At 56.0% G+C, this 22,433-nt stretch overlaps 3 protein-coding genes across 11 annotated transcripts; 2 read left to right on the top strand and 1 right to left on the bottom strand.

Annotated features, from left to right (window-relative positions):
* Positions 1 to 8,203: 8,203 nt before the first annotated feature.
* On the bottom strand, positions 8,204 to 11,225 carry LOC102106245 (signal-regulatory protein beta-1-like). 8 transcript variants are annotated; one of them, XM_014254102.2, is made up of 5 exons: positions 11,040 to 11,225; positions 9,765 to 10,124; positions 9,440 to 9,641; positions 9,020 to 9,059; positions 8,204 to 8,747 (listed from the first exon to the last, which is right to left on the bottom strand). In XM_014254102.2, exons 1-5 carry the CDS (start codon positions 11,101 to 11,103, stop codon positions 8,580 to 8,582), a joined length of 834 nt encoding a protein of 277 aa, XP_014109577.2. In that variant the 5' UTR covers positions 11,104 to 11,225; the 3' UTR covers positions 8,204 to 8,579. The 8 variants fall into 8 exon arrangements, with proteins under 8 accessions (XP_014109577.2, XP_087920679.1, XP_014109576.2 ...); XM_088064553.1 differs by having other exon boundaries at positions 8,204 to 8,708; XM_014254101.2 differs by lacking the exon at positions 11,040 to 11,225 and adding an exon at positions 10,799 to 10,880.
* A 442-nt stretch (positions 11,226 to 11,667) lies between these two features.
* Positions 11,668 to 13,892, top strand: LOC102106054 (tyrosine-protein phosphatase non-receptor type substrate 1-like). Of its 2 annotated transcripts, XM_088064552.1 has the most exons (5): positions 11,668 to 11,855; positions 12,181 to 12,537; positions 12,748 to 13,059; positions 13,210 to 13,545; positions 13,698 to 13,892. In XM_088064552.1, the coding sequence occupies exons 1-5, from the start codon at positions 11,789 to 11,791 to the stop codon at positions 13,802 to 13,804; spliced, it is 1,179 nt and encodes a 392-aa protein (XP_087920678.1). In that variant the 5' UTR covers positions 11,668 to 11,788; the 3' UTR covers positions 13,805 to 13,892. The 2 variants fall into 2 exon arrangements, with proteins under 2 accessions (XP_087920678.1, XP_014109571.2); XM_014254096.2 differs by having other exon boundaries at positions 13,210 to 13,825.
* Positions 13,893 to 14,886: 994 nt separating this feature from the next.
* NSFL1C (NSFL1 cofactor) lies at positions 14,887 to 21,472 on the top strand. Its single transcript, XM_005524751.3, has 9 exons — positions 14,887 to 15,024; positions 15,737 to 15,834; positions 16,410 to 16,484; positions 17,622 to 17,787; positions 18,109 to 18,201; positions 18,856 to 18,965; positions 19,382 to 19,519; positions 19,990 to 20,154; positions 21,068 to 21,472. Exons 1-9 carry the CDS (start codon positions 14,923 to 14,925, stop codon positions 21,228 to 21,230), a joined length of 1,110 nt encoding a protein of 369 aa, XP_005524808.1. The 5' UTR covers positions 14,887 to 14,922; the 3' UTR covers positions 21,231 to 21,472.
* Positions 21,473 to 22,433: the final 961 nt, after the last annotated feature.

Below are 22,433 nucleotides of genomic sequence, written 5' to 3'. Positions count from 1 at the left end.
CAGCCAGCCCCATGGAGTGATGCTGGCAAAGACCTTGATCTCCCCTTGGTGGTACCACCAGGACTGTGGTGGAGCTCGGCCGAGGGAAGAGCGATATCATCTCAGTTTCTAATGCCAGTTGGTTTGTTTTTTTCTGCATCCTCTCCAAGTTCTTTGTTGATTGCAAATCGTTATCATGAAAGTGCATCCGAGGCTGCAGCAGCAGATAACGCTGTGCTGCCGGGCCGGCGGCTGGAGCTCATCGAGGCTGCGCTGCCTCAGAGTCCTGCGGCAGCTGAGGATGGAAATAAAACTGCTAACGTGGGGGATTGATCATGTTCAGCCAGCTCAGCCCATTGCTTCCTTCTTGGCAGAGCCCTTGCTGTGAAGTGCTAAAATCCAGGCTCAGAGGTGGGATTTGTGCTGTGCAACCTGGCGTGTGGGCATCGCCGGAGTAATGCCCCACAGAGGGCTGAGACACAGCACAGGAGCTGTAGGAGACCTGGTACAACCCCGTGTCACTCTGTGCTGCAAAGGAGGATGGTGTGTCTGGCAGCAGGGGCTTCATGGAGGCATTTGTGAAAGTACTGGATCTGATGCCTCACAGTGGGAATGGCACAACTGCTGGGATGCAGGGGGGCTGCACCCCCTGAAACAGCCAGACAAAGCCCTTGGAAGAGGATGCTGACCAGCCCTCAGGGCCATCCCCAGCCCTCCTGCCAGGCTGTCCCTGTGGTCACTGTCCCCGTGTTGTTCCCCATAGCAGCCCGAGGCTTAGGAGCCACATTCTGCACCTGTTGGCTCTTTATTTTGGCCCTGTTGAGATCAAACACATCCACACTGCCTGACTCAGCACTCTCAGCTCTGTGGGGCTGGGGTTATTCTGGTCCTGCTGCTGGATGGAGAAAAATGCTTCTTTGAGGGGTTTTGTTGGTATATATATTTTATGTTGAAAGGCAACAAAAATCTGTGGGATTAATTCTGGGTCGGCCGGATCCACCATGCTCCCGGTGACTGCATCGCTGCAAGGGGCTGGCCCTGATAAAGAGCTGCAAATCCGAGCTGCCAGGTGCTGCCATCCCGCTGGAGCCTTGGAGGGGGATCAGGGATTTAGAGGGTCTGTGTGATGTCTAACAGGTTTAGAAAATACTGCCTGGGATTATCCACTCGCGGCGGTGACCGGAGACCTCTGAGCCGCGGCAGACGCCGGCAGCGGCTGATGTTTGCTGATGGGGAGGTCCTGCGTGCGGGAAATCTGATCTCTGATCTGCGAGTGCCTGCTTGCATTCGTGTGCGCGTTCCCTCGTGTGCACACGCGTGGATGTGCGGCATCCCCGGCTCTGGGGCGGGCTGGAGGTGTGAATGCGGCTGGTGGTCCCCTGACACCGCGGGGGCTGAGCCGTGTCCGGCTCCCGTGGCTGCCGGCCCCGTGCTGGCTCTGCGGTGCCAGAGGGGAGCTCCAGCCTTCGCTGTGCTGCAGCCCTGGAAGGGCAGCTCCTGACCGCCAGCGTTAATGATATCCACCCAATTAGCCCAGCCTAGCCGCAAGGATTAGCGGATGGAATCATCATCCCAAAGCGTAAGCAGTTAACGCTGCTAATTAATCATCGCGTGAATCCCAGCCCAGCCACAAACCGCGGCGGCCGCGGTAGCCGTGGGCAAGGGGTGATGCCCACCCAGCCGGGCTCCGGGAGACGGGAGCTGTTTACGGAGAATTTGCCGGGCTCGGGGATCCGTTATTTTTACACGTTGCCATAGCTACTGATACCATTATAAAATTAAGCCTGAACCATGTGGAAGAAATGGATCTGTCAGAAGGAATTATTTTCGGGAGCGCGTTGAGGGTCCGAGCAGTGCCCACCGCAGGGCCGACGGCGAGGGGCCGAGCCCAGCGGGGTGAGGGGGGTCCCCGCTGGAGGCAGCCGCATCCTGCCCAAGGGCACGTCGCTGGAACGAGGCGCCGGGCAGGCTGCGGAGCTCCGGGATCGCCTGGAGCCACCGGCGCCAGCACAGCCCCTCCGGGCTGGCAGCATCACTGGGCACGTCCAGGGCGAACAAAAGCCCGCTGAGAGGGAGCTTTCAGGCCGTGCTGTGCTCCCTCCCGCAGCGCCTGCTTTCCCCCTTCTCCTGCCTCTCTCAATATTTTTCCCTTTCCCTGCGCTTCTCTGCAGAGGGACACTTGTGCCGGGCTCGGGGCAGCCAGCGCTGGGGCCACGGCCAAGCACAGCCGCGATTTAAGGTCGCTCGGTGCCGGGAGGAGCAGGGAGCGCCAGGGACCCCACAGCGTCCTGTCCTCGGGACAGGGATCTCCCCAAAGGGTTTCCCCAGCCTGAGCTCTTCTCGCTGGACAAAACCACCTGGAGCATCCCCAGGCGTGTGCACAGCTCACTTTGCAATACAATAGACGTGTTGGGAGGACCAGGACCACTCCTGAGCAACACCAACAGCTGATCCAGCATGAAGAGCCCCCCAGGAACCCCAGTGCAGGCTGGACCCCTCTCCCACCCACTCTGGGACCCTCACTCAGGCATCGGCAGGACCCAGCACTGCAGCTTGACCCGCGCCAGCTCCAGAGTGTGATTGTCCTTGAGCAATGTCCCGTCCAACACTGAAAGCACAATGTGAGTCTTTCTTAAGCACTGCTTGTCTCATGGCCCTGGAAACCCCTCTTTAAACACTGCCAGAGTCTTGGCCTCACGGTGTCCCACAGTGAAGAACCGCACGGGCCAAAGGAGTGTTGGGCACAAAGGATGTGCGTGACACTTTTCAATTTCACTGCCTACCGCCCTCTCCTTGCAACTCAAGAGATGAGGAATCATAGGGCAGCCCCCCATCCACTTCACACCCCTTCAGCTCCAGGGATTTAATGAAAATTATTCCAGGTTGGCCAGAGTAATAACTGCAATAGCACAACCTCCTACTAGATACCAGAGAATCCACAGGGAAAAGCATCATCCTCCAAACACCTTCAGTTTTCTCAACTTAAAGCCCTGGTCTGCAGCCTGGGGGTCCCAGTTTGCTTTGTGGGCATGGCTGGGAGTTCATCTCCTCCCTGAACATCCCGAGCGTCCCGATGCCATGAGGTGGCTGCCCCATACCCCAGCTGTCACTGAGGCTGTTCCTGGGGGGCTGGAGATACCTGCAGTGTGCTGACCAGAGCCCTTACTCTATCAGGAGGGGACGAGGCTGGCAGTGAGGCTGTGGCACAGAAACAGTTCCTATGACAACCCCAAGTCCCAGACCTGTTTATCCCCTTTGGTGAAAATCCACAACAACCGTGAAACCAGGGAATAAGATTCAATAGTAAGACGTGAAATAAATCAGAACCAGTGTAAAGCATGTCACCCTTTTACTCTGGATTCATTCCTTCTCAAGGAAAAGCCTGAGAAACAGGGAGCTGCAAAGGGGGGAGCTAACAGATTTGGAATTGGAGGGAGCAGGTTCCAACTGTGCAGCACCCCAGGACTTCTCCCTCCCGTTGTCTCTTCTGGAAGGAACCCAGGCCAGGCCAGCCAGCAGGCACAAACAAGACCCATGAGGCATTTTTGGAGGACAATCAAAGTGTCTCTGAGACCCTCTCACTCCCTCCAACCCCCTCAAAACACCCTGCTGCTCCTCCAGCTTCTCCTGCTGCTTCCTGCTGGCATGCTGGCACAATGTCCCCATGGCACTGCCTGGTCCCCTTGGTATCGAGGGGTCCCCAAACCATCACTGGATGTTTGTGGCATCGTGGGGGCCCTGTGGGGTCCCTGTGGCATTGGATGCTTTTAGACCTGTGGCTATTTTGGGTGATGCTGATGTGCAAAGGGACTGGTCTGTGTCTCCCTGGGGATGGACTTGTGGCCACCACAGGCTCACAGGGATGGGGACAGAGCAGGGGCACAAGGGTGTCTTGGACAGAGAGCCACAAACCAGGCCCTTGGCTGGAGCTACTGCCCAGTCAGACACTGGAGACTAGCTGGAGTGATGACTGTTCCTGGAGACACAATATCCCCTGGGCACCCACCCCTGTGACAGACACTGCCACTGTGGAGTGCCTCTGCTGCTCATTGGTGAGCCGGAGCATCCCAGGACAGGGCACAAAGCATTTATCCCTCTCTCTCCTTTTCTCCTTGCCCAGCCCTGGCACCAACACAGCTCAGCATTGTCCCACTCCCTGTGAGTGCAGCCAGCTCTCTCCTGTCCCCCAGGACACAAAGGAGACACCTGCATCCCCCCATTTCAGCCAGCCCATGCACTGAGACCATGCTCTTCCTCAGTGTTAATTAAATCACTGCTCCCCTCCCCTCGCTGTGGGACCAGCCCCCTCCATCACTGCTCTCCAGGCCAATCGCTCTCGGTTACTCTGTGCTTTCTGTTGTGGGCTGATGTTCCCCCTTGGCTCCTGGCACAGCCCACACTTCCCACTCTGACCCCCTGGCACAGCATGGAACAGCGCACCATGGCACGCTGTGGCACACACCATGGCACACACCACAGCTCACACCATGGCACACACCACAGCTCACACCACTGCTCACACCACTGCTCACACCACTGCTCACACCACTGCTCACACCACAGCTCACACCACTGCTCACACCATGGCACACACCACTGCTCACACCACAGCTCACACCACTGCTCACACCACTGCTCACACCATGGCACACACCACAGCTCACACCACTGCTCACACCACTGCTCACACCACGGCACACACCACAGCTCACACCACTGCTCACACCACAGCTCACACCACTGCTCACACCATGGCACACACCACAGCTCACACCACTGCTCACACCACTGCTCACACCACTGCTCACACCACAGCTCACACCACTGCTCACACCATGGCACACACCACTGCTCACACCACTGCTCACACCACAGCTCACACCACTGCTCACACCATGGCACACACCACAGCTCACACCACAGCTCACACCACAGCTCACACCACTGCTCACACCACTGCTCACACCACTGCTCACACCACAGCTCACACCACTGCTCACACCATGGCACACACCACTGCTCACACCACAGCTCACACCACTGCTCACACCATGGCACACACCACAGCTCACACCACAGCTCACACCACAGCTCACACCACTGCTCACACCACTGCTCACACCACTGCTCACACCACTGCTCACACCACAGCTCACACCACTGCTCACACCATGGCACACACCACTGCTCACACCACTGCTCACACCACGGCTCACACCATGGCACACACCACTGCTCACACCATGGCACACACCATGGCACACACCACTGCTCACACCATGGCACACACCACAGCTCACACCACTGCTCACACCACAGCTCACACCACTGCTCACACCACTGCTCACACCACTGCTCACACCACAGCTCACACCACTGCTCACACCATGGCACACACCACTGCTCACACCACTGCTCACACCACAGCTCACACCACTGCTCACACCATGGCACACACCACAGCTCACACCACAGCTCACACCACAGCTCACACCACTGCTCACACCACTGCTCACACCACTGCTCACACCACTGCTCACACCACAGCTCACACCACTGCTCACACCATGGCACACACCACTGCTCACACCACTGCTCACACCACGGCTCACACCATGGCACACACCACTGCTCACACCATGGCACACACCACAGCTCACACCACTGCTCACACCACAGCTCACACCACTGCTCACACCACGGCTCACACCACTGCTCACACCACTGCTCACACCATGGCACACACCACAGCTCACACCACTGCTCACACCACAGCTCATACCACTGCTCACACCACTGCTCACACCACGGCACACACCATGGCACACACCATGGCACACACCACAGCTCACACCACTGCTCACACCACTGCTCACACCATGGCACACACCATGGCACACACCACAGCTCACACCACTGCTCACACCACTGCTCACACCACTGCTCACACCACTGCTCACACCACTGCTCACACCATGGCACACACCACAGCTCATACCACAGCTCACACTGTGGCTCACACCATGGCATACACCATTGCCCATCAAGCCCTGCCAGCCCTCTCACCTTGGCACCTCCAGGAGATGTTTCCCAGCTCCCAGCATCAGGAGTGGATCAGATGCCAGAGCAGCCTCTGAGCATCCCCTGGCTGCCCAGAAACCTATCACAGTGCAGCCCAGATCAGCCTCCCCAGCCCTTTTCCTTGGCCTTGCTGTCACATGAGGTCCTGGCACCAGACTCACACACCATGCTGAGGAAGAGCTGAGGTGAACCTGGCATGGTAGCACCCCAGAGTGTCCATGCACAGGGACACAGCTCAAAACCTGCTTGGAGCCAGCGTGTCCTCTCCCCCCAGGACACCAACACTCTCCCAGTACCCACCCAGGCACTATCTCTGCTCTCCACTGAAGCCCCCAGCTGTGGCAGGAGGAGCCTGGTGGGTGCCAGCCTCAACCCCAGCACTGCCCTCTGCATCCCCCCAGCCATGGCAGCTCCGACCTCTCACACACAGCCACCGACAGGGTCGCTTAGTGGGATGTGACAACCAGCAGCACCAGGAAAACAGCACAGATGAGCAGTGAATCCATGACCCCAGCACTGCCTGGTGCTGCCCCCCAAGTATGGCTGTGCCCCCCAGCGAGGTTCTGCTCCCCAGCACGCTCTTACCTTGTGTCCGTGCCCAGGCGCTTGTTTGTGCTTTCACTGCCAGCACACCCCAGGCTGGTGGCTTAAAGGATTTTCCTTTAATAACCACCAAATCCCTCCCCTGGCCAGTAAGCTGCAGACCTGGGCCCTTTCCTAGGTGTAGAGCATTCTGCCAGTGCTCTGCTCACCCCCTGCTTTGCATATGCTTCTATCAAACTGGATTTCCCCCCTCCTGATTCACCCCAGTGCTTAAAAAGCTCTAAATCCCCTTGAATTTAATTTCCTCTGGTCCTCGAGGTCTATCCCGGTTTTGGTCTCACCCACATATTTTACATACTCGTGTTCACAGCCTTGATGTGAGATTTCTGCCACTTTTGGTGTTGTCCCTTCACAGAGCCCAGGCAACCCAAGTCCTGCTCAGAGCAGCCACTGCCTCAGCTGGGAAATAATCCATGGCATGGTCATGGCTCCACTTGGGAAACGATGCTGGGAGAGGCTTCATTCCAATGCCCCAACCCCTCAACCCTTCACTGAGGAGCCAGGCTGAGAGCAGACCCCTGACCTGGCAAACTCATCATGCCTACAGGGTTCTGAGCGTCCCCAAGCTGTCCCTGAGAAAGGACTGGCCGCAAACTGTCCCCACTTCACATCCTCAGAGCAAGGGATTCTTATTCAGTCATGAAAACGAGTTTCTGTAGTGGCTTTTCTCCCCACTGCGGCAATTCTGCCCCCTCAAGGATCTCCCTGCCCTCCCCACTCCCCTCAGTCACATTGTCTTGTTTCACTTCCCTTTTCTCATTTCACAGAAAAAAGTAGATAAAGCTGAAAACTGGTGACTGCATCAGCTTTCAAGGTCACAGGCAGTGGTGCTGGCAGCAGGTTCCTCTGCTTGGAAAGCCTGTTTTGGCCTCAGTTCCTCCTGCCAAGGGGGCTGCTGGGGCCACACGTGGTGGGAGCTCAGCAGCCATGGCTGGGGAGATGGTGGCTGGGAGGCTGTAAATGGTGACTGGGTACTCCTGGGGGCTGCAGCAGTGCCCAGTGTGGAGTGTGATCCGCGGCTTCTTGCCACTGCCACCTCTGCCTGCTGGCTTCCTGCCACTGGCCCACTTCCCTTGCACTTCCCTTGCACCAAACACATGGGCACGAAGCAGGGAATGTGCATGGAGCAGATGTGCAGGAGCAGATGTGCAGGAGCAGATGTGCACGGACTGGCTGGGACTGGTACTGAAGATGTGCAAGGACCAGGGGAAGGGGCAGAAGGGCCAGCTGGTACCAGCTGCCCTGTAATTAACAGCATCATGAGCCCCTAGAGGAGGACAGGGAGAAGTGGGTGAGGGCTGGGCCTCAGCCTGAAGCAGCAGCACCAGGGGCCATTCCTGAGAGCTTCCTGCTGCCTTGCCAGGAGATGCAGGTTTCATGGGGCTGGGCAGGTTCCCTGCCTGGGGCAGGTGGGAGTGACTGCTGACCAGGGGGCTCAGCAGTAGCATGGGGGGGCTGTGTGGGGCACACATTCCCCCAGAACTCTGCAGGACTGGCATTATTGCCCTTGCTCTGAGCACAGCAGAAGACATGGACAGAAGGCTGTTTGCTGGCTTTAATGAGGGTGGTGAAAAGATAACACAAATTATGGACCTGTGGGCTGGGAATGGGCCAGTGGAGGCCCATGCTGGTGGACACAATTGTGTGTGAAGTCCTCTTGGTGCCATCAGCAGCAAACAGCTTGCACAAGGTAGAGGTGCTTGGCCTTGTGGTCTGCTCCTGCTGTTGAGATGGCTTCCAGGTCCTGGGAGAGCTCCCCCTGAGAGATGCGAGCATGGTGAGCGAGATCGGGGTGTGCTGAGCTGAGATCAGGGTGCGCCATGCAAACAGCTCCACTTCTTCTTTATTGTGCCCTGCAGAAACGTCCCTTCTTCCACCCTGACAGGGGCTGGCCGCGCAGGCAGCAGTGCCATGCGTCACTTGGCAGCTGCCCTGAGGCTGGCATACTCGGTGGGGGCTGTGCCTGGGCTCCTGCCACGCCGCAGGGCCGGGGGCAGGGGCTGCAGGTCGGCGTAGTGGATGTTGTTCTCTTCCTTGCTGCTCTGCTGCAAAAGATTTGTGCATTCCCACACAAATGGGGAATGCTGCCGCAAGGAAAATCTCGCCAAAATAACCCTAAACCCGAATGTTGAGAGTTGGAAGTGACCCGCAAGGATCACCAAGACCAACTCATGGCCCTGCACAGGACAACCCCGAGAAGCTCAAGCCAGGCTGGTGATGCCACAGCTGCAGAGGTGGCCCTGTGCTATGGTGTACATACAGGCAGCCGCTGCCCACCCGATGTTCCCCCTGGCCCCAGAGTCTTGCAGGGCTCCTGCAGGTATGGGATGTGCTTCCCCACACAGCTCACTCTTACCTGGCTGGGCAGGTGGGAGCTCTCTGCATCCAGGACTTCACTGTAAGGGGAAGGATAAGGATGGCCATCACAACTAAAGGAAGCTGGGTCCTTTCCCCACCCAGCACAGCCCTCAATTCCCCTCCCGAATTTCAGCAGGATGCCCCCACTGAAGGCAGAGAATAGGGACAAAGGGCTGTCTACACATCTGGGCTGGGCTCAGACACACGGTGAGGGGCTGCAGGGAGCTCCCTGGCACTGGGTGCTCCCTACCATGAAGCTTCTGTGAAATGCAGAAAGAACCAACAGAACAGTGCACTTGTGAGTAAAGTTTCTGGGGCAAGTTACTGCTCCAGACAAGAAAAGAAGCCAGGATAAAGCAGGTGGATAAGACAGTTTGCTCATTTAAGGGTGCAGAAGGAAGAGGTGCTGAGTACAAACCTGGGGGTGCTGGGGCTCCCTGCACAGCACTGCAGAGGGACAGACAAGAAGCTTCCCATGGCCACTGTCCTGGCCGGGCACGGGCTGCCCACCCCACCTTGGCGCTTCCTCCTGTACATGCAAAGGATGATGAAGAGGCCGAGGAGAAGGAGGAAGCAGAGCACTACAGCTGCAGCCACCATTCCAGGAACCAGGGCTGTCTCTGTGGAGACAGGCAGAGCAGGAGAGGGTGGTGGGTGTGGGGCAGAGCAGGACCTTGCTGTGGGCAGGGGGGAGGCTATGGGGTGGGATCCCTGGGAGCAGTGTCCTGCTGGGCTGCACTCACCATACATGGACACCTCTGTGCCACTGCCATGCTGAAACACCTCATCCTCACCAGTCTTCCCCTTGACGAACTTCACGCAGTAATAGGTGCCAACATCATCGGGCTGAAAGTTCCTGATGTTGATGGTGAAGTCTGTGTTGGACTCATTCACTGCTCTTGTCACACGGGAGGAGGGATCCTTCCTTTTCTGATCATAGACGGTCTTGTTCCCACTGCCCCAGCCCTTCAGCCACTTCACAGGACCCGGTCCAGCATGTCCAGGCACAGTGCACCTGAGTGTGAGCATCTGCCCTGCTGCCACCGACACCTTGTCCTGGGGCTGCTGCAGACCGAAGCCCTGACCCACCTGGGCACCCACACCTGAGCACAGAGACAGAAGGGTTCAGGGATGAGCGATGGGACAAGGCAAGGGCTGCCTCACAGGCAGAGAAGCCCCAGTATACCCCAGTTTGTAGCTGAGGCATATCCTGGGATGTGGCAGACACAACATGCAGGCACTGGGAGAGAGGAAACCCTTCAAAAACCGGTTCAAAATGAACAAGGGGAAAATCTGCCCGGGGCAGTGGTGGAGTCACCACCCCTGGAGGGAATTAAATGACATGTAGATGTGGCACTTGGGGACATGATTTAGTGGTGGCCTTGGCAATGCTGGGTTAATGGTTGGAGACGAGAATCTCAGAGGGATTTTGCAACCCAAACAATTCTGTGATTCTATGATTTGATAAATCTGCATCCTGTTCTGTCATTTGCAGGAGGAGCTGCAGCTGCCTGGAGGCCAGAGAGGTGCAGAGGGAGCCAAGGGGAACTCCTGGCAGGAAAAACTCCCGAGTGCTGTTAAACATTAACACCCTGGCTTTGTTCCATACCAGCCAGGAACACTGGGGATCTGTGAGGAATTGGGGTTCACAGCCAGGAGCCAGCCCGGAGCCACTGTTCTAGGCAAGGATGTGCAGCCCTATAGCCCAGCAAAGGTCCCTGACCCCTCCTTGTCCCAAAATCCCTCCTGCTGCCCAAAACCCCTTCAGTCCTCAAACCTCTCTCGCCCAAAGTCCCCGACACGTATTGCAGCGGCTTGGCAGGGTTCCACTCGGCTCTGCCCATCTCCGGGACCGGGGATGTTCTGCACCCCCGAGGAAGGTTTGGCACCAAAAGGTGTTGGGGAAGGACCACCCTCCGCCCCGCCCGGTGTTTGTCTTTGCCGCCCACTCGCGTTTATGTGGCAGACGGGGCAGGGGAGCTCCGAGAGGCCCTGAAGGGGATCCGCTTCCAACTCACCCAAGAGCTGCCGCTGGACGGGGCTTCGCTGTCGGGACAGGAGCGGAGCTGCTGCCGCGGCCATGGGTTCTGCCCAAACTTTGGGAAGGAAATGGGGAAGCAAGCGGCACAGGAAATGGAGCCGAGCGGGTGGTTAACGCTTTGGTGTCTGCCCGGGGCGGGCGGAGTCCCGGCAGAGCCACCGGGCATCGCCCTGCCGGGACCCCGCCACCGGGGCCAGCTGGCACCGAGAGGCTGCTCTGGGCTCGGGACAGGGAACAGCTTTGCGTCCTCCCCGGTCCGGTGAGGGGCAGGAGCACCGGGGCTTCGGGATGTGGGATGCTCAGTATATCCCAGGCACTGCTCTGTAGCAGCGACCCAGGGGAGACACCATCCCGCAGCCCGATCCTGCTGGCAGGGGCAGCCCGGAGTGCTGAGCCACAGGCTGGCCATGTGTGGGGGAGCCTGCCGCATCCCGGGTCCCTCTTGCTGGCTGCTTGGTGCCTGTGCCCATGGCCGTGGCTGTGGCACACATCTGAGGGGAAAGTGAGGTGGACATTGCAGCCTTGTGACAGGAGATGATGTGGGTATTGAGAAACAAATGGGATTTGATTGCATGGAGGAACCGGGCTGGTTGTGGCCCCTTTCCTTCCGCTTTGCTGGGTGAGAGCCCAGCACCCTGCTAAGCTAAGCCCAGTCCAGCTGAGTCCAACGGAGCCGAATGCAGCTGAGCAAAGCCCAGCCATCAGGGAGCAGAACGTGGAATATCCATGGCTCCAGTGACACAGGAACTGCCTCTCATGTGCCTGATGCTGCTCCTTCTCTGCAGAGACCTGGGTAAGTGGGGCCTGCACAGCCCCATCACATTTCCCATGCACGCTATCCCCATGCTGCAGGCCTGGCAGTCCTTCCCTGTGCCCATGGGATCTCCTCTTTCTGCCTCCCTTCCAGCTTGCTTTTGTCTCCAGATGAAATTCAGTTTACTCCAGCAAGAATCTGAGCTCTCCTCATCCTGCAGTCCCCAGCAGCCTGGGGGACAAGGGACAGGAATATCTCTCTGTCCCCTGCTCCAGGCTCAGGGCTGGGGTCTAATGATGCCTCGTGCTGTGCCCCAGCCCTGGGGCCCCTTGTCAATTACAAATCTTCTTGTTGTTGGGCTCAGGTGTGGGTGCCCAGGCGGGTCAGGGCTTCAGTCTGCAGCAGCCCCAGGACAATGTGACGGTGGCAGCTGGGGAGACGCTCACCCTGAACTGCACCACATCTGGAATCGCTGGACCGGGTCCTGTGAAGTGGCTGAAGGGCTGGGGCAGTGGGAACAAGACCGTCTATGACCAGAACGGGGACTCCTTACCCAGTGTGACGAAAGCAGTGGTTGAGTCCAACACAGACTTCACCATCAACATCAGGAACGTTCAGCCTGAGGACATGGGCACCTACTACTGTGTGAAGTATGTCAAGACAGACACTGGTGTGGATGAGGTGTCTCACCATGGCAGGGGCACTGAGGTGTCTGTGCAAGGTGAGTGGGGCTCCCAGAGCAGCTCCTGATGGGAACCAGCCCAGCAGGCTCTGCTCAGGTAGAGCAGGGATGGGGAAGGGGCTCAGGGCTGGTGCAGGAGAGAATCCCATGGGTTGTCCCCATGCCCTTGTAGAAGACTCTGCTCCTGGCAGGCCCAGGGCTGGGCAGGGGGCAGAGCGTGGTCTGATGGCCCCGTGCTTCTCCCCACAGCCAAACCCAGCCCCCCGCTCGTGTCTGGGCCCAGGCAGAGAGCGAGGCCAGGGCAGTCGGTGCCTTTTGTCTGCACGACTGGAGGGTTCTTTCCTGAAAAGATTGGGGTGAAATGGTTCAAGAACAAGGACCCCATGGTGGCTCAGGTGCCCCTGGTCACCGAATGGAGGATGAAAACCTACAACATGTCCAGCACAGTGATGGTGACCCTGCAGAAGGATGATGTCCGCTCACAGCTCATCTGTGAGGTGCAGCACTCCACGCTGCCGGCGCCGCTGCGTGGGAGGTTCCAGCTCAGCAGTGTCCTGCGAGGTGAGGGCTGGGGGACTCGCACTGGGGTGTCCTGCTCCCGTGGGGTTGGGGTCCCTGGGAGGAGGACAGGGGCCCCTGGGGCAGGGACGAGGCTCCCTGTGGGCAGCAGAGGCGGGGACACCAAACACCAAGCTCTGTCTCTCTTCCCAGTTCCCCCCAGCGTGGAAGTGCGCGCTGAGCCGAGCCCCGTTGAGGTGAACAACACCGTGGTCTTCACCTGCCTCGTGAAGGAGTTTTACCCAGGAAAGGTGTCCATTTCCTGGCTGGAGAATGGGATGGAGATAAAGGCAGAGAACGTCTCCCGGCTATCTGAGCTCCCCCAGGGCTTGTTTGAGCTGAGAAGCCAGGTGGAGGTGCAAGCGATGGAGGAGAAAAACGGGTCCACCATCACCTGCATGGTGGTGCACGATGCCCAGGCCCCTGCCAAGTACTCAGCCGTCCTGTGGATCTCCAACACGGCCCAGGATGTGTCCCACATGATTAAGGGTGCGTCAGAGCTGCTGGGATGGGGTGCCTGCCAGGGTGCCTGTGTGGTGTCACCCCCTGAGGGAGCTTGCAGTGCCAGAAAAGGCTCCCTGTGGGGGTTGGGATGCCTCTCCCCAAGCCCGGGTCACTCACATCCTCTGTCCCCGTTCCAGGTGTAAATTTTGTGTCCAGCCTCCTCCTCCTCTGGCTTGGTATCCTGCTGGAGAAGGGGCTCCTTGGTGGGCTCCTCTTCTTCCTCTTCAAGCGCATGAAGAGATAAGCACTGGAGATGTTGCCCTATCCTGCTCCACCTCAGTCCCTGGCTCCTTGAGCCGGGTCTCAGGGCTTGACCACTGCCAGCGGTGACATATGAACCTGGAAATAAACGAACCAGGATGCACAGGCTGCTGCGGGCTGCTCTGCGCCGCCAGTCCTGGCCCTGCCTGTGGCCTCACACCCGGAGGATTGGCACTGCCCATCCTCAGGACTCGGTGCTGCCCATTCCAGGGCTCAGTACCCAGTGCTCCAGAGTGCTCGGTGCACGGTACCCCGTGCTCGGTGCTCACTGCCTGGTGCTTGGTGCTGCCCATCCTGGCGGCTGTTTCTCGGTGCTTGGTGCCCAGTACTTGGTGCTGCCCATCCCGGTGCCTGATACCTGGTGCCCGGTGCCCCATGCTCGGTACTCGGTGCCTGGTTCCCAGTGCCTGGGGCTCAGTTCCTGGTGCCCAATACCCGGTGTTCGGTGTCTGGTACCCAGTGCTCGGTACCCGGTGTTCGGTGCCCGGTACCTGGTGCCCAATACCCGGTACCCAGTGCTCGGTGGCCGGTGCCCAGTACCCGGTGCCCGATACCCGGTACCCGATACCCGGTGCTCGGTGCCCAATACCCGATACCCGGTGCTCGGTGCCCAATACCCGATACCCGGTGCTCGGTGCCCGGTACCCGGTGCTCGGTGCGCGGTACCCGATACCCGGTGCTCGGTGCCCAATACCCGATACCCGGTGCTCGGTGCCCGGTACCCGGTGCTCGGTGCGCGGTACCCGATACCCGGTGCTCGGTGCCCAATACCCGATACCCGGTGCTCGGTGCCCGGTACCCGGTGCTCGGTGCGCGGTACCCGATACCCGGTGCTCGGTGCCCAATACCCGATACCCGGTGCTCGGTGCCCAATACCCGATACCCGGTGCTCGGTGCCCGGTACCCGATACCTGGTGCCCGGTGCCCGCGCTCACTCCGGGGCCGGGCGCGGTCAGTGCCACCTCCCGGCCGGCAGGGGTCGCTGTGTGCGGGGCGGGCTCCGCGCGTCGCCCCGGGTGTTTCCGGCCGGGCGCGTTTGGCGGCGCACGCGGGGGCGGTGCGGGGCGGCCCGGCGGGGTTTGGGCGCTGCACCGCGGCAAGATGGCGGACAGGGAGGAGGCGCTGAGGGAGTTCGTGGCCGTGACCGGCGCCGAGGAGGAGCGAGCGCGGTTCTTCCTCGAGTCCGCCGGCTGGGACCTCCAGGTACCTTTGCCACTGCCCTCCCCGGCCCGGTGCGGAGATGGGCGGGGCCGCGGCTCAGGAGGCCGTGGCGCTGGCGGGGGGCAGCGCTGGGCCGGAGGTCGCCGTCCCGCAGGCTCAGGCCTCGCCTCCGTCCGTCTCCGGACTCAGCCCTTGCAGTGAGGCCCTGGGCTGGCTGAGACTGAGGCCCCTCCTGGTTCTGTCGTTCACTTTCTAGCGCGAGGTGAGGGACGGTGCGTCTGGGGTTTGCCGGGGTTGTGTAGGTTTTCCTGGAATGCTGGCGAGGTTGTCAGTGCTGTGCTGTTGGCTCTGTCAGCAAACAAACCGAGAGGGAGTCAGCCACCATTCCGACCTGCTGCTGTCCCTGCTCCTCCTCAAACTGGCTGTGGTAAATTCTGAGTCTGCTCATTGACGACACAAAAGCTGCTATTTCAGAGCAGTCATTTCGGCACAACTCCTATACAAGTGCTGCTGAAGGAGGGCTCTGACATTCCCTGACAGGGAGGGCGACATCCCTGCAGCAGTGAGTGTCCTGCCATGACACAGCCAAATAGCACAACCTGCTGAGGCCTCGTCTTTGCCAGGGCCTGCAACAGGGGAAATGACATGAAGTGTCTTTAGTGTGACATGCCTTAGGAGGTCCAGGTGACAGATTCTTCAGCTGGGTTCTTTGTGTGTATTTTTCCTGAGTGGCTTTGGTGTTTTTCCTTTCCAGATTGCACTCGCCAGTTTCTATGAGGATGGGGGTGATGAGGACATCCTGACCCTTCCCCAGCCCACACCCAGCTCCATATCCAGAGGCACTGGAGCCAGGTGAGGAGGGAGCTTCAGCTCCATGCTGGAAAGCAGACAAAACACATGCTCTCTAAAGCACTGGTTGTGTTAATTTTCAGGAGAAGTAGCTCTGTGTTTAGGTTTGCTTCACCTTGTGTGGCTCTGTAGAAATTGTGAAAACCCGAGTGTTTGTACATCACGAGCATGGCTGTTATTGCACAACTAAGCCAGAGATCAGTTAGGAAAACTTGCCTCATGGCTCAGGAAAAGCTTGATTTATCTTTTGACATTAAAAACAGTCTGGTGGTGACCTTTTGTTTAAGCAGATCATATCTCTGCAGGAAGAATATTTTCTCATTTTACATGACACCTTAGCTGATCAGGCCAAGCATTTCACAGAACAAAAAAGTGAATTTTACCATATCAAATCCCTTAGAAGTAAAGGAATGCTGTCCAGTTTCAAAGAGGAGTTGCTGCCTTTGTCATGAAGAAGTGCTCTCGGGTCAGGTGTTGGTGAACAGAGCTCACCTTGCAGAAGGAGCCTGTTGCAGTGTGGAATGTTCCAGCTGGGAATGGGCCTCGAGGCTGAGATCCTTCTTGCTGGATTTTTGCAGTGACCATCGAGTAACCTCATTCAGAGACCTTGTGCATGCGCAGGAGGAGGATGATGAAGAGGAGGAGGGACAGCGGTAAGTTTGCAGCTGAAGGCTCAAACGCTGGGTGTTTATCCCTTTTCTTTTGGGAGGACTTGCTGCTTGTGTACAGCTTCTTTGAGAAAACAGGTTTATATGGATATGAAGTTCCTGTAATGAAACATTTGAGGTTTGACAGGGCAGGTTTGTCAGTGCAAAGCCTATGCACAAGCACGTGCTCAGCTGTGTAAGCACCGGCTCTCAGCACTGAGAGCAAGCCTTAAGTGGGATGTGGAAGCCCTGGCTTAAGAATAGAAAACAGCCCAGATCCTCATTTGTGTCCACAGGGAACGGAAATGTGGGAATTATGCAAGGATTGGTTTTCTTACTGCCTGGGGTTTTGGGGGTTTATTTTGGTTGGTGTTTTGGTTTTTGCTTATTTTTTTTTTTTTTAAGCATTGCTTAGGGGTAAAGTAATGGAGTGTGGACTCAGGAATAGAAAGGCAGGGCCCCTTTCCAGGGGGAACTTGGAGTATTAGTAGGACAGTCTCCTACAATGTCAGCTCTAAGTAGTTAAATACCCTTAAGGTTGACAGGCAAGGTAAATGGAATGGAACTGATGTATCTGAAGGGGTGGCTCAGCCTGGATGGGCCGTGGTCTGCAGGCAGCTGAGAGCTCACTCTGCGTGTTACAAGCCATCTGGAAGCTAATAAACCCAATCTTCCAGAAGTGCTTAATTGCACTTCACTGACTCTGCATCCATTGCTTCCAGTTGAGATCCGTCCTTTGTGTGGCATGAACGTGTGCCTTCCCTCAGAATTCCAGCTGCATGTTGCTCTGACAGGTCAGAGACTTGCTGGAAGCCTTGCTCAGCTGGGTAATCGAGCTGGTACTGGTGTTTAAAACTGGGCTTGTCCCTCTGGGCTGTCCCTTTTCCCAGGTCTGAGCATTGTTACCACTTTATTGCTATTGATCCATGGGTAATTTACAGTAATTGACATAAAAAGAAAGCCTTTGCAGCACGGGAGCTTGCACATGGCTGCAGTGGGGGACACACTGGTGGTAGCCAGTGTTTGTAGATCCAGGGGGTTTCACTGAGCTGCACAAGCACAAACAAGTGAGCCCTGACACAACCCGCTGGCTCCTGCAGAGGCAGCGGGCAGGGCTGACCAGGAACCCATGCTTTCTGTTAGGTTTTATGCCGGTGGCTCAGAGAGAAGTGGCCAGCAGATCGTGGGTCCTCCGAGGAAGAAGAGTCCCAACGAGCTGGTGGAGGATCTGTTCAAGGGAGCCAAGGAACATGGCGCGGTGGCGGTCGATCGGACGGCCAAGAGTGGTGGTGAGACAAGCAAGCCAAAGGTGAGGAGGGAAGAGTTCTTACTTCTGTTCCCCATTTCACTTAAGCTTCCACCATGCCAGCTGTTTGGTACTGAGGAGTCCTGGAATTATCTCAGCAGCTAAGGCTGGACTCCTCTCTTAGTGCAGCTCCATTTTGTCACAGTGGCAAAAAAAGCTGCTCTGTTGTGCCACACTTATTAACTTGCTGAAGCTGTCGCTGCCTGCAGGGCAGGAGATGTTGATACCATGAAGCCCTTGTTCACCCACAGGGTGGTGGGGACAGGAAAGCAGCTCTTTGGGTCTGTGTGGTTCTGTAACCCTGTGCTTGTCTCCTTCTCACAGCCCTTTGCAGGGGGAGGGTATCGCCTTGGGGCTACGCCAGAGGAGGAGTCGGCTTATGTGGCAGGAGAGAGGAGACAGAACTCTTCTCAGGATGTGAGTATCTCTGCTGGGGTTTGTAGCTGTCACTCCAGGGATTTGTCTGCTCCAGCTACAGAGCTTGCCAGCCCCGAGAGTTACAAAGCTTGATAGAAATTCACAAGGACAGAAATAAGGAAAATCCTGCTTCCTGTGGGATTTCCCAGTAGAAAATAATAGATGATTAGGTCTTGGGTAAGTAGTTCCCTGGTGATCTTTTAATTAAGAATCTGAGCCTTTCTTAGAAGTGCAGATTGGGAAAAATAGTGTGCAAAGAGCATTGGGAAATCAACTCTTTTTTATCCATTATTATATGTATCCAATATATATCCATAGATGGGAGCTGATAGCATCAGTTCAAGATTCCCTTGTGCTTGGTTTGTGACCAGACAAGGTCATGGCTGTGGTGGGAGCCTGGTTTCAGCTCCTGGCCCAGCACATTCCTGGCTCTTTAGGCATATTTATCTGAAAGGGGACCATGGTGCCACCTTCTAGGAATTGACCATTACATAAAAGCCAGTGCTTTGTATTTTTCCCTTAGCTCAGAGAAACCTGCTGGAATGTTTCTGCACCTTGAAGCTCCTTTGCCATGTGGAACTTTTCATTTTGCTTCAGTGTTTGTTGTCACCAAGATGCTCAGTGAGGCTGATTGTTCTTTTGGGGCTGCTGCAGGTGCACGTTGTGCTGAAGCTCTGGAAGAGTGGATTTAGTCTGGACAGTGGAGAGCTGAGGAGCTACCAGGATCCGTCCAATGCCCAGTTCCTCGATGATATCCGCAGAGGGTACGTAGTGAGAGGGGAGAAAACGGACAGCTGTTTTCTGAAGCATGAGTGTCTGTGGAATCCAGGCTTCTGAATCCATGGCGCATTTCACCTGACCTTTCCTGCAAGAAATTAGTTACTCTTAATATGGAACATTTGGTTCAGGTAAACAGGGAGTGGGTTTGGTTTATGTAGGGCCTTGAGAGTTTGAAGTAAACAAACATGTTCATATTTGTGTTGAGAATTTCTGATGCATTGTGTCACTGCAGGTGAAGGCCAGGGAGAAGTAACCTTTAATTTGTGTCTGTCAGTTGTCTGCCCTGTCAGTTAAGCAAAGGCTCTCTGTGATTCCTGAAATTCCAGAGATCTTGGGCTTTTTGTCCATGTGCTCCTGCCTTGCTGCTTCAGGCAGCTGCCTTAGAACACTCTCTTTGCAGGGAAGTCCCAGCTGAGCTGCGCAGGTTAGCACGGGGCGGACAGGTGAACCTGGACATGGAAGATCACCGTGATGAGGAGTATGTGAAACCTAAAAGTGTCTTCAGAGCTTTTACTGGAGAAGGACAGAAGCTGGGAAGGTGAGATGGTGACAGTGGTTTACTACATGTAATGTGAGTCACTTGATCTTTGCGAGGTGGAGCCTTCTGATTCATCCTTCTGAAAGAAAGTCACTGGGTGCCTGTGGGATGGGAGGTGTTTCTCTGAGGAAACAAGGCTCACTGACGTATACTGTGAGGTGGCCTAGCCTCCCCCTGCCAGGAGCCAGATTGCTGGTTTGGAACCTCCATGGTTGGAGCACTGTTTCCAAGTCACACTCCCCTCTTAACTTGTGGGTGTGAGGATCCATGGCATCCAAGGGAATGGTAGAGTTGAACTTCTAGACAAGTTCCTGCTGCCTGGCTGACTCCAAAATTCCGACTTCCAGCTTGCTTGTGGAGGAGCCCTGGTAGTTGGGCCTGGCAGGCAGTGAGCTTGCTGCCTGGTCTGGTACCCTGCATCCAGGTGAGTTTGGTTTCTAACAGCTCACCTTGCACCTCCCTGTTGGCAGCACCGCGCCCCAGGTTATGGGCACCAGCTCGCCAGCCCAGCAGGCAGAGAACGAAGCCAAAGCCAGTTCTGCCATCGTGATTGATGAGTCAGAGCCCATCACCAACATCCAGATCCGGCTCGCTGATGGTGGCCGCCTGGTCCAGAAGTTCAACCACAGTCACAGGTACGAGTGCCACAGGGAACACAGACAAGGCATAAATGGTCCTGCAAGATAGGGTGTTGGTGGAGCAAATGTTAAAATCCTAGATTAGCCTGACAAAAGGAGTTCTGGGCATCATTCTGTAGAAGTGAAAGGGAATAAAATTGTTGTGGTGTTTTTAAGACAGTTGCTAACGGTTGGGTAGGATTTGCTTTCCAAATTGGGATACAGTGACCCCATACCTGGGAGCGTGTTACCAGTAGAACTTCCCTTGATGTTGCCTGTAAAAACCTGAATCTCTTCTAAAGGCTTTGGAAACTGGCAGATAATTAGGAACCTGGCTCAGTTACTCTGACTCAATTTGGGTTTTCCTATGGGGCTGTTCCCTGTGCTGAATGGAGCACCAAGGGATGCTCTTGCCACAGTTCTGTTCCTTTCAACAAGCATAGTTGGCTTAGATATGCCACTGCTTCATTTGAAATCTCTTGAAATCTTTCACTTTCTTGATCTCATGATTTATACTCATTCCTCCAGTTTCTATAAGGGTCAAGCTCAGGGCAAAAAGTTACAAAAACCTCTGCCCATGAATGGGTTCAGGAAATGAACCCTGTGTCACTGTGTGGCTGCTCACAGGAGCTGAAATCCTCTGGGTTCCGCTGTGTGTGAGAAGCTCAGAAAGTGTCAGTTTGTTAATTGTTTATTGTGAAGGGTTTGAAGGTTTTCAGTTTCAGATAACCCCCCTGACAATGCAGAGAACACTGAGCTGAGTCTGTAGCCTAGAAGGCAGCTGCTGCTATTTGACTAAACAGGAGCAGGATGAATCAGAATAGCCTGGTGTGGCCTGTGTTGAGAGCTGGAATACAAATGCAGGGCTGCACACTCTGGGCAGAGCAGTGCAGTAACAGCATCACCCTGTGTGTTTGATCCCTTTGGACAGGATCCGTGACATTCGGCTCTTCATAGTTGATGCTCGGCCAGCAATGGCTGCCACCAGTTTCATCCTCATGACCACCTTCCCCAATAAAGAGCTGACTGATGAGAACCAGACCCTGAAGGAAGCCAACCTTCTCAACGCTGTCATCGTTCAGCGGTTGACATAAAGGACCCCAGCTCTGGCCACACAACTGCGGCGCACGGGGTCGTCTCTTCCCGCGCGTGCGCCGGCGCCGTGCCACGCAGGCCCACATCTGCTCGTAGCTCTGGGTTCTTAGATCTTGGTTGGACTTTTTCTCTTTAGTTGCATTTCCCATGGGGTTTTTTGTGATGATGATGATGATAATGGTGATGATGATGATCAGTGGACTTTAAAATAAATAAACGAAACAAATTCGTTTGGAAAGGAGCTGCAGCCTCTTGTGCCCCAGATTCCTCCAGGAGAGTTCAGTTACCTTGTGGATTGAGTTTCTGCACTTGGAAAGGGGAGGAAGGCAAGGGGGAAGGGAACTCCAGGGAGCAGTTTCTGTCAATGGACTGCTCACCACAGTCATTTCTGTTCCCTCCAAGGCCTGCTGTAAAGTATTCCCTTTTTTTTCCGCACATTAAATATAAACTATCTGAGAATGAGTGAACTGATTGGCAGGATAACAGTTACACTCCTGTAAAAGCATTGTGGGAGAAGTCTTTGTGAAATAGCTCAGTGTGGGGAAAGCTCTGACATGTGTGAGGTGCAAGGTTTAACACATCCCATGCTTTTCTGGAAAGAAATCCCTGACTTTCCTTCCCTCAGCAGAACTCTTGGGGCATTCATTGCAGTCCCCACCTGCTCTGCCTTCACTTTTTCCAACAGGCCAGACTGGCTGCAGGTTTAAATTGCTGTATTGCATTTCTCCGAGAAGCCCTGCTGCTGACTTCTTTCCAAGAAGGCACAAAGCTGAACCATCTTGAAGTGACTGGAAGTAAAAGGCAAGCCGAGTCTGTCTTACTGGAAAGCAAGTTCTGTCCTGAGAGGTGAATTACTGAGAGGATTGCAACAGCTTGGGTGGAAAAACTCAAAGCTGTAGTACCCTTTGATGTATTTCCTCTTCTCTCCTGAGGACTAACATAGCTGAACTGGAATTCTCCAGTGTTGCTCTGTTCTGTTTGTGTTTTGGGCTCAGGTCTTCATCTCTTTCCCTCCTTTCAACAGAATCCTGTGGGTGAATTCCTTACACCCAGGCAGTGGTAGTGGTGGCATAGCTGCCATGGATTATTGTGCCACGGCACTTTGCACTGCCCCTCAGCTGCTTCTGTCTTTGTTCAGGGCTTCCAAGCAGAGCCCAGAGCTTTGCTGAGTCGTGGGCTGCAGCCCCGGCTCCCTGGGAGCG

The sequence above is a fragment of the Pseudopodoces humilis genome, chromosome 19 (assembly GCF_049639895.1).
Source record: "Pseudopodoces humilis isolate 2021_Gansu_Grassland_sample_001 chromosome 19, ASM4963989v1, whole genome shotgun sequence".
Classification (NCBI taxonomy): Eukaryota; Metazoa; Chordata; class Aves; order Passeriformes; family Paridae; genus Pseudopodoces; species Pseudopodoces humilis.
The sequence above is the reverse complement of the archived record's forward strand: the minus strand, read 5'-3'. Positions and strand labels throughout refer to the sequence as shown.

Excerpts from the sequence above, each read along its gene's own strand:
- LOC102106054 (XM_014254096.2), top strand. The coding sequence starts at position 11,789 with ATGGCTCCAGTGACACAGGAACTGCCTCTCATGTGCCTGATGCTGCTC. Across the intron at positions 11,856-12,180 it reads CCTTCTCTGCAGAGACCTGG|GTGTGGGTGCCCAGGCGGGT; the intron begins GTAAGTGGGGCC and ends TGTTGGGCTCAG. Across the intron at positions 12,538-12,747 it reads CACTGAGGTGTCTGTGCAAG|CCAAACCCAGCCCCCCGCTC; the intron begins GTGAGTGGGGCT and ends TTCTCCCCACAG.
- LOC102106245 (XM_014254101.2), bottom strand. The coding sequence starts at position 10,865 with ATGGGCAGAGCCGAGTGGAACCCTGCCAAGCCGCTGCAATACGTGTCG. Across the intron at positions 10,125-10,798 it reads GGGGACTTTGGGCGAGAGAG|GTGTGGGTGCCCAGGTGGGT; the intron begins GTTTGAGGACTG and ends CTCTGTGCTCAG. Across the intron at positions 9,060-9,439 it reads GGGAGCCCCAGCACCCCCAG|TGAAGTCCTGGATGCAGAGA; the intron begins GTTTGTACTCAG and ends TTCCCCTTACAG.
- NSFL1C (XM_005524751.3), top strand. The coding sequence starts at position 14,923 with ATGGCGGACAGGGAGGAGGCGCTGAGGGAGTTCGTGGCCGTGACCGGC. Across the intron at positions 15,835-16,409 it reads TCCAGAGGCACTGGAGCCAG|TGACCATCGAGTAACCTCAT; the intron begins GTGAGGAGGGAG and ends GGATTTTTGCAG. Across the intron at positions 18,966-19,381 it reads CTCGATGATATCCGCAGAGG|GGAAGTCCCAGCTGAGCTGC; the intron begins GTACGTAGTGAG and ends CTCTCTTTGCAG.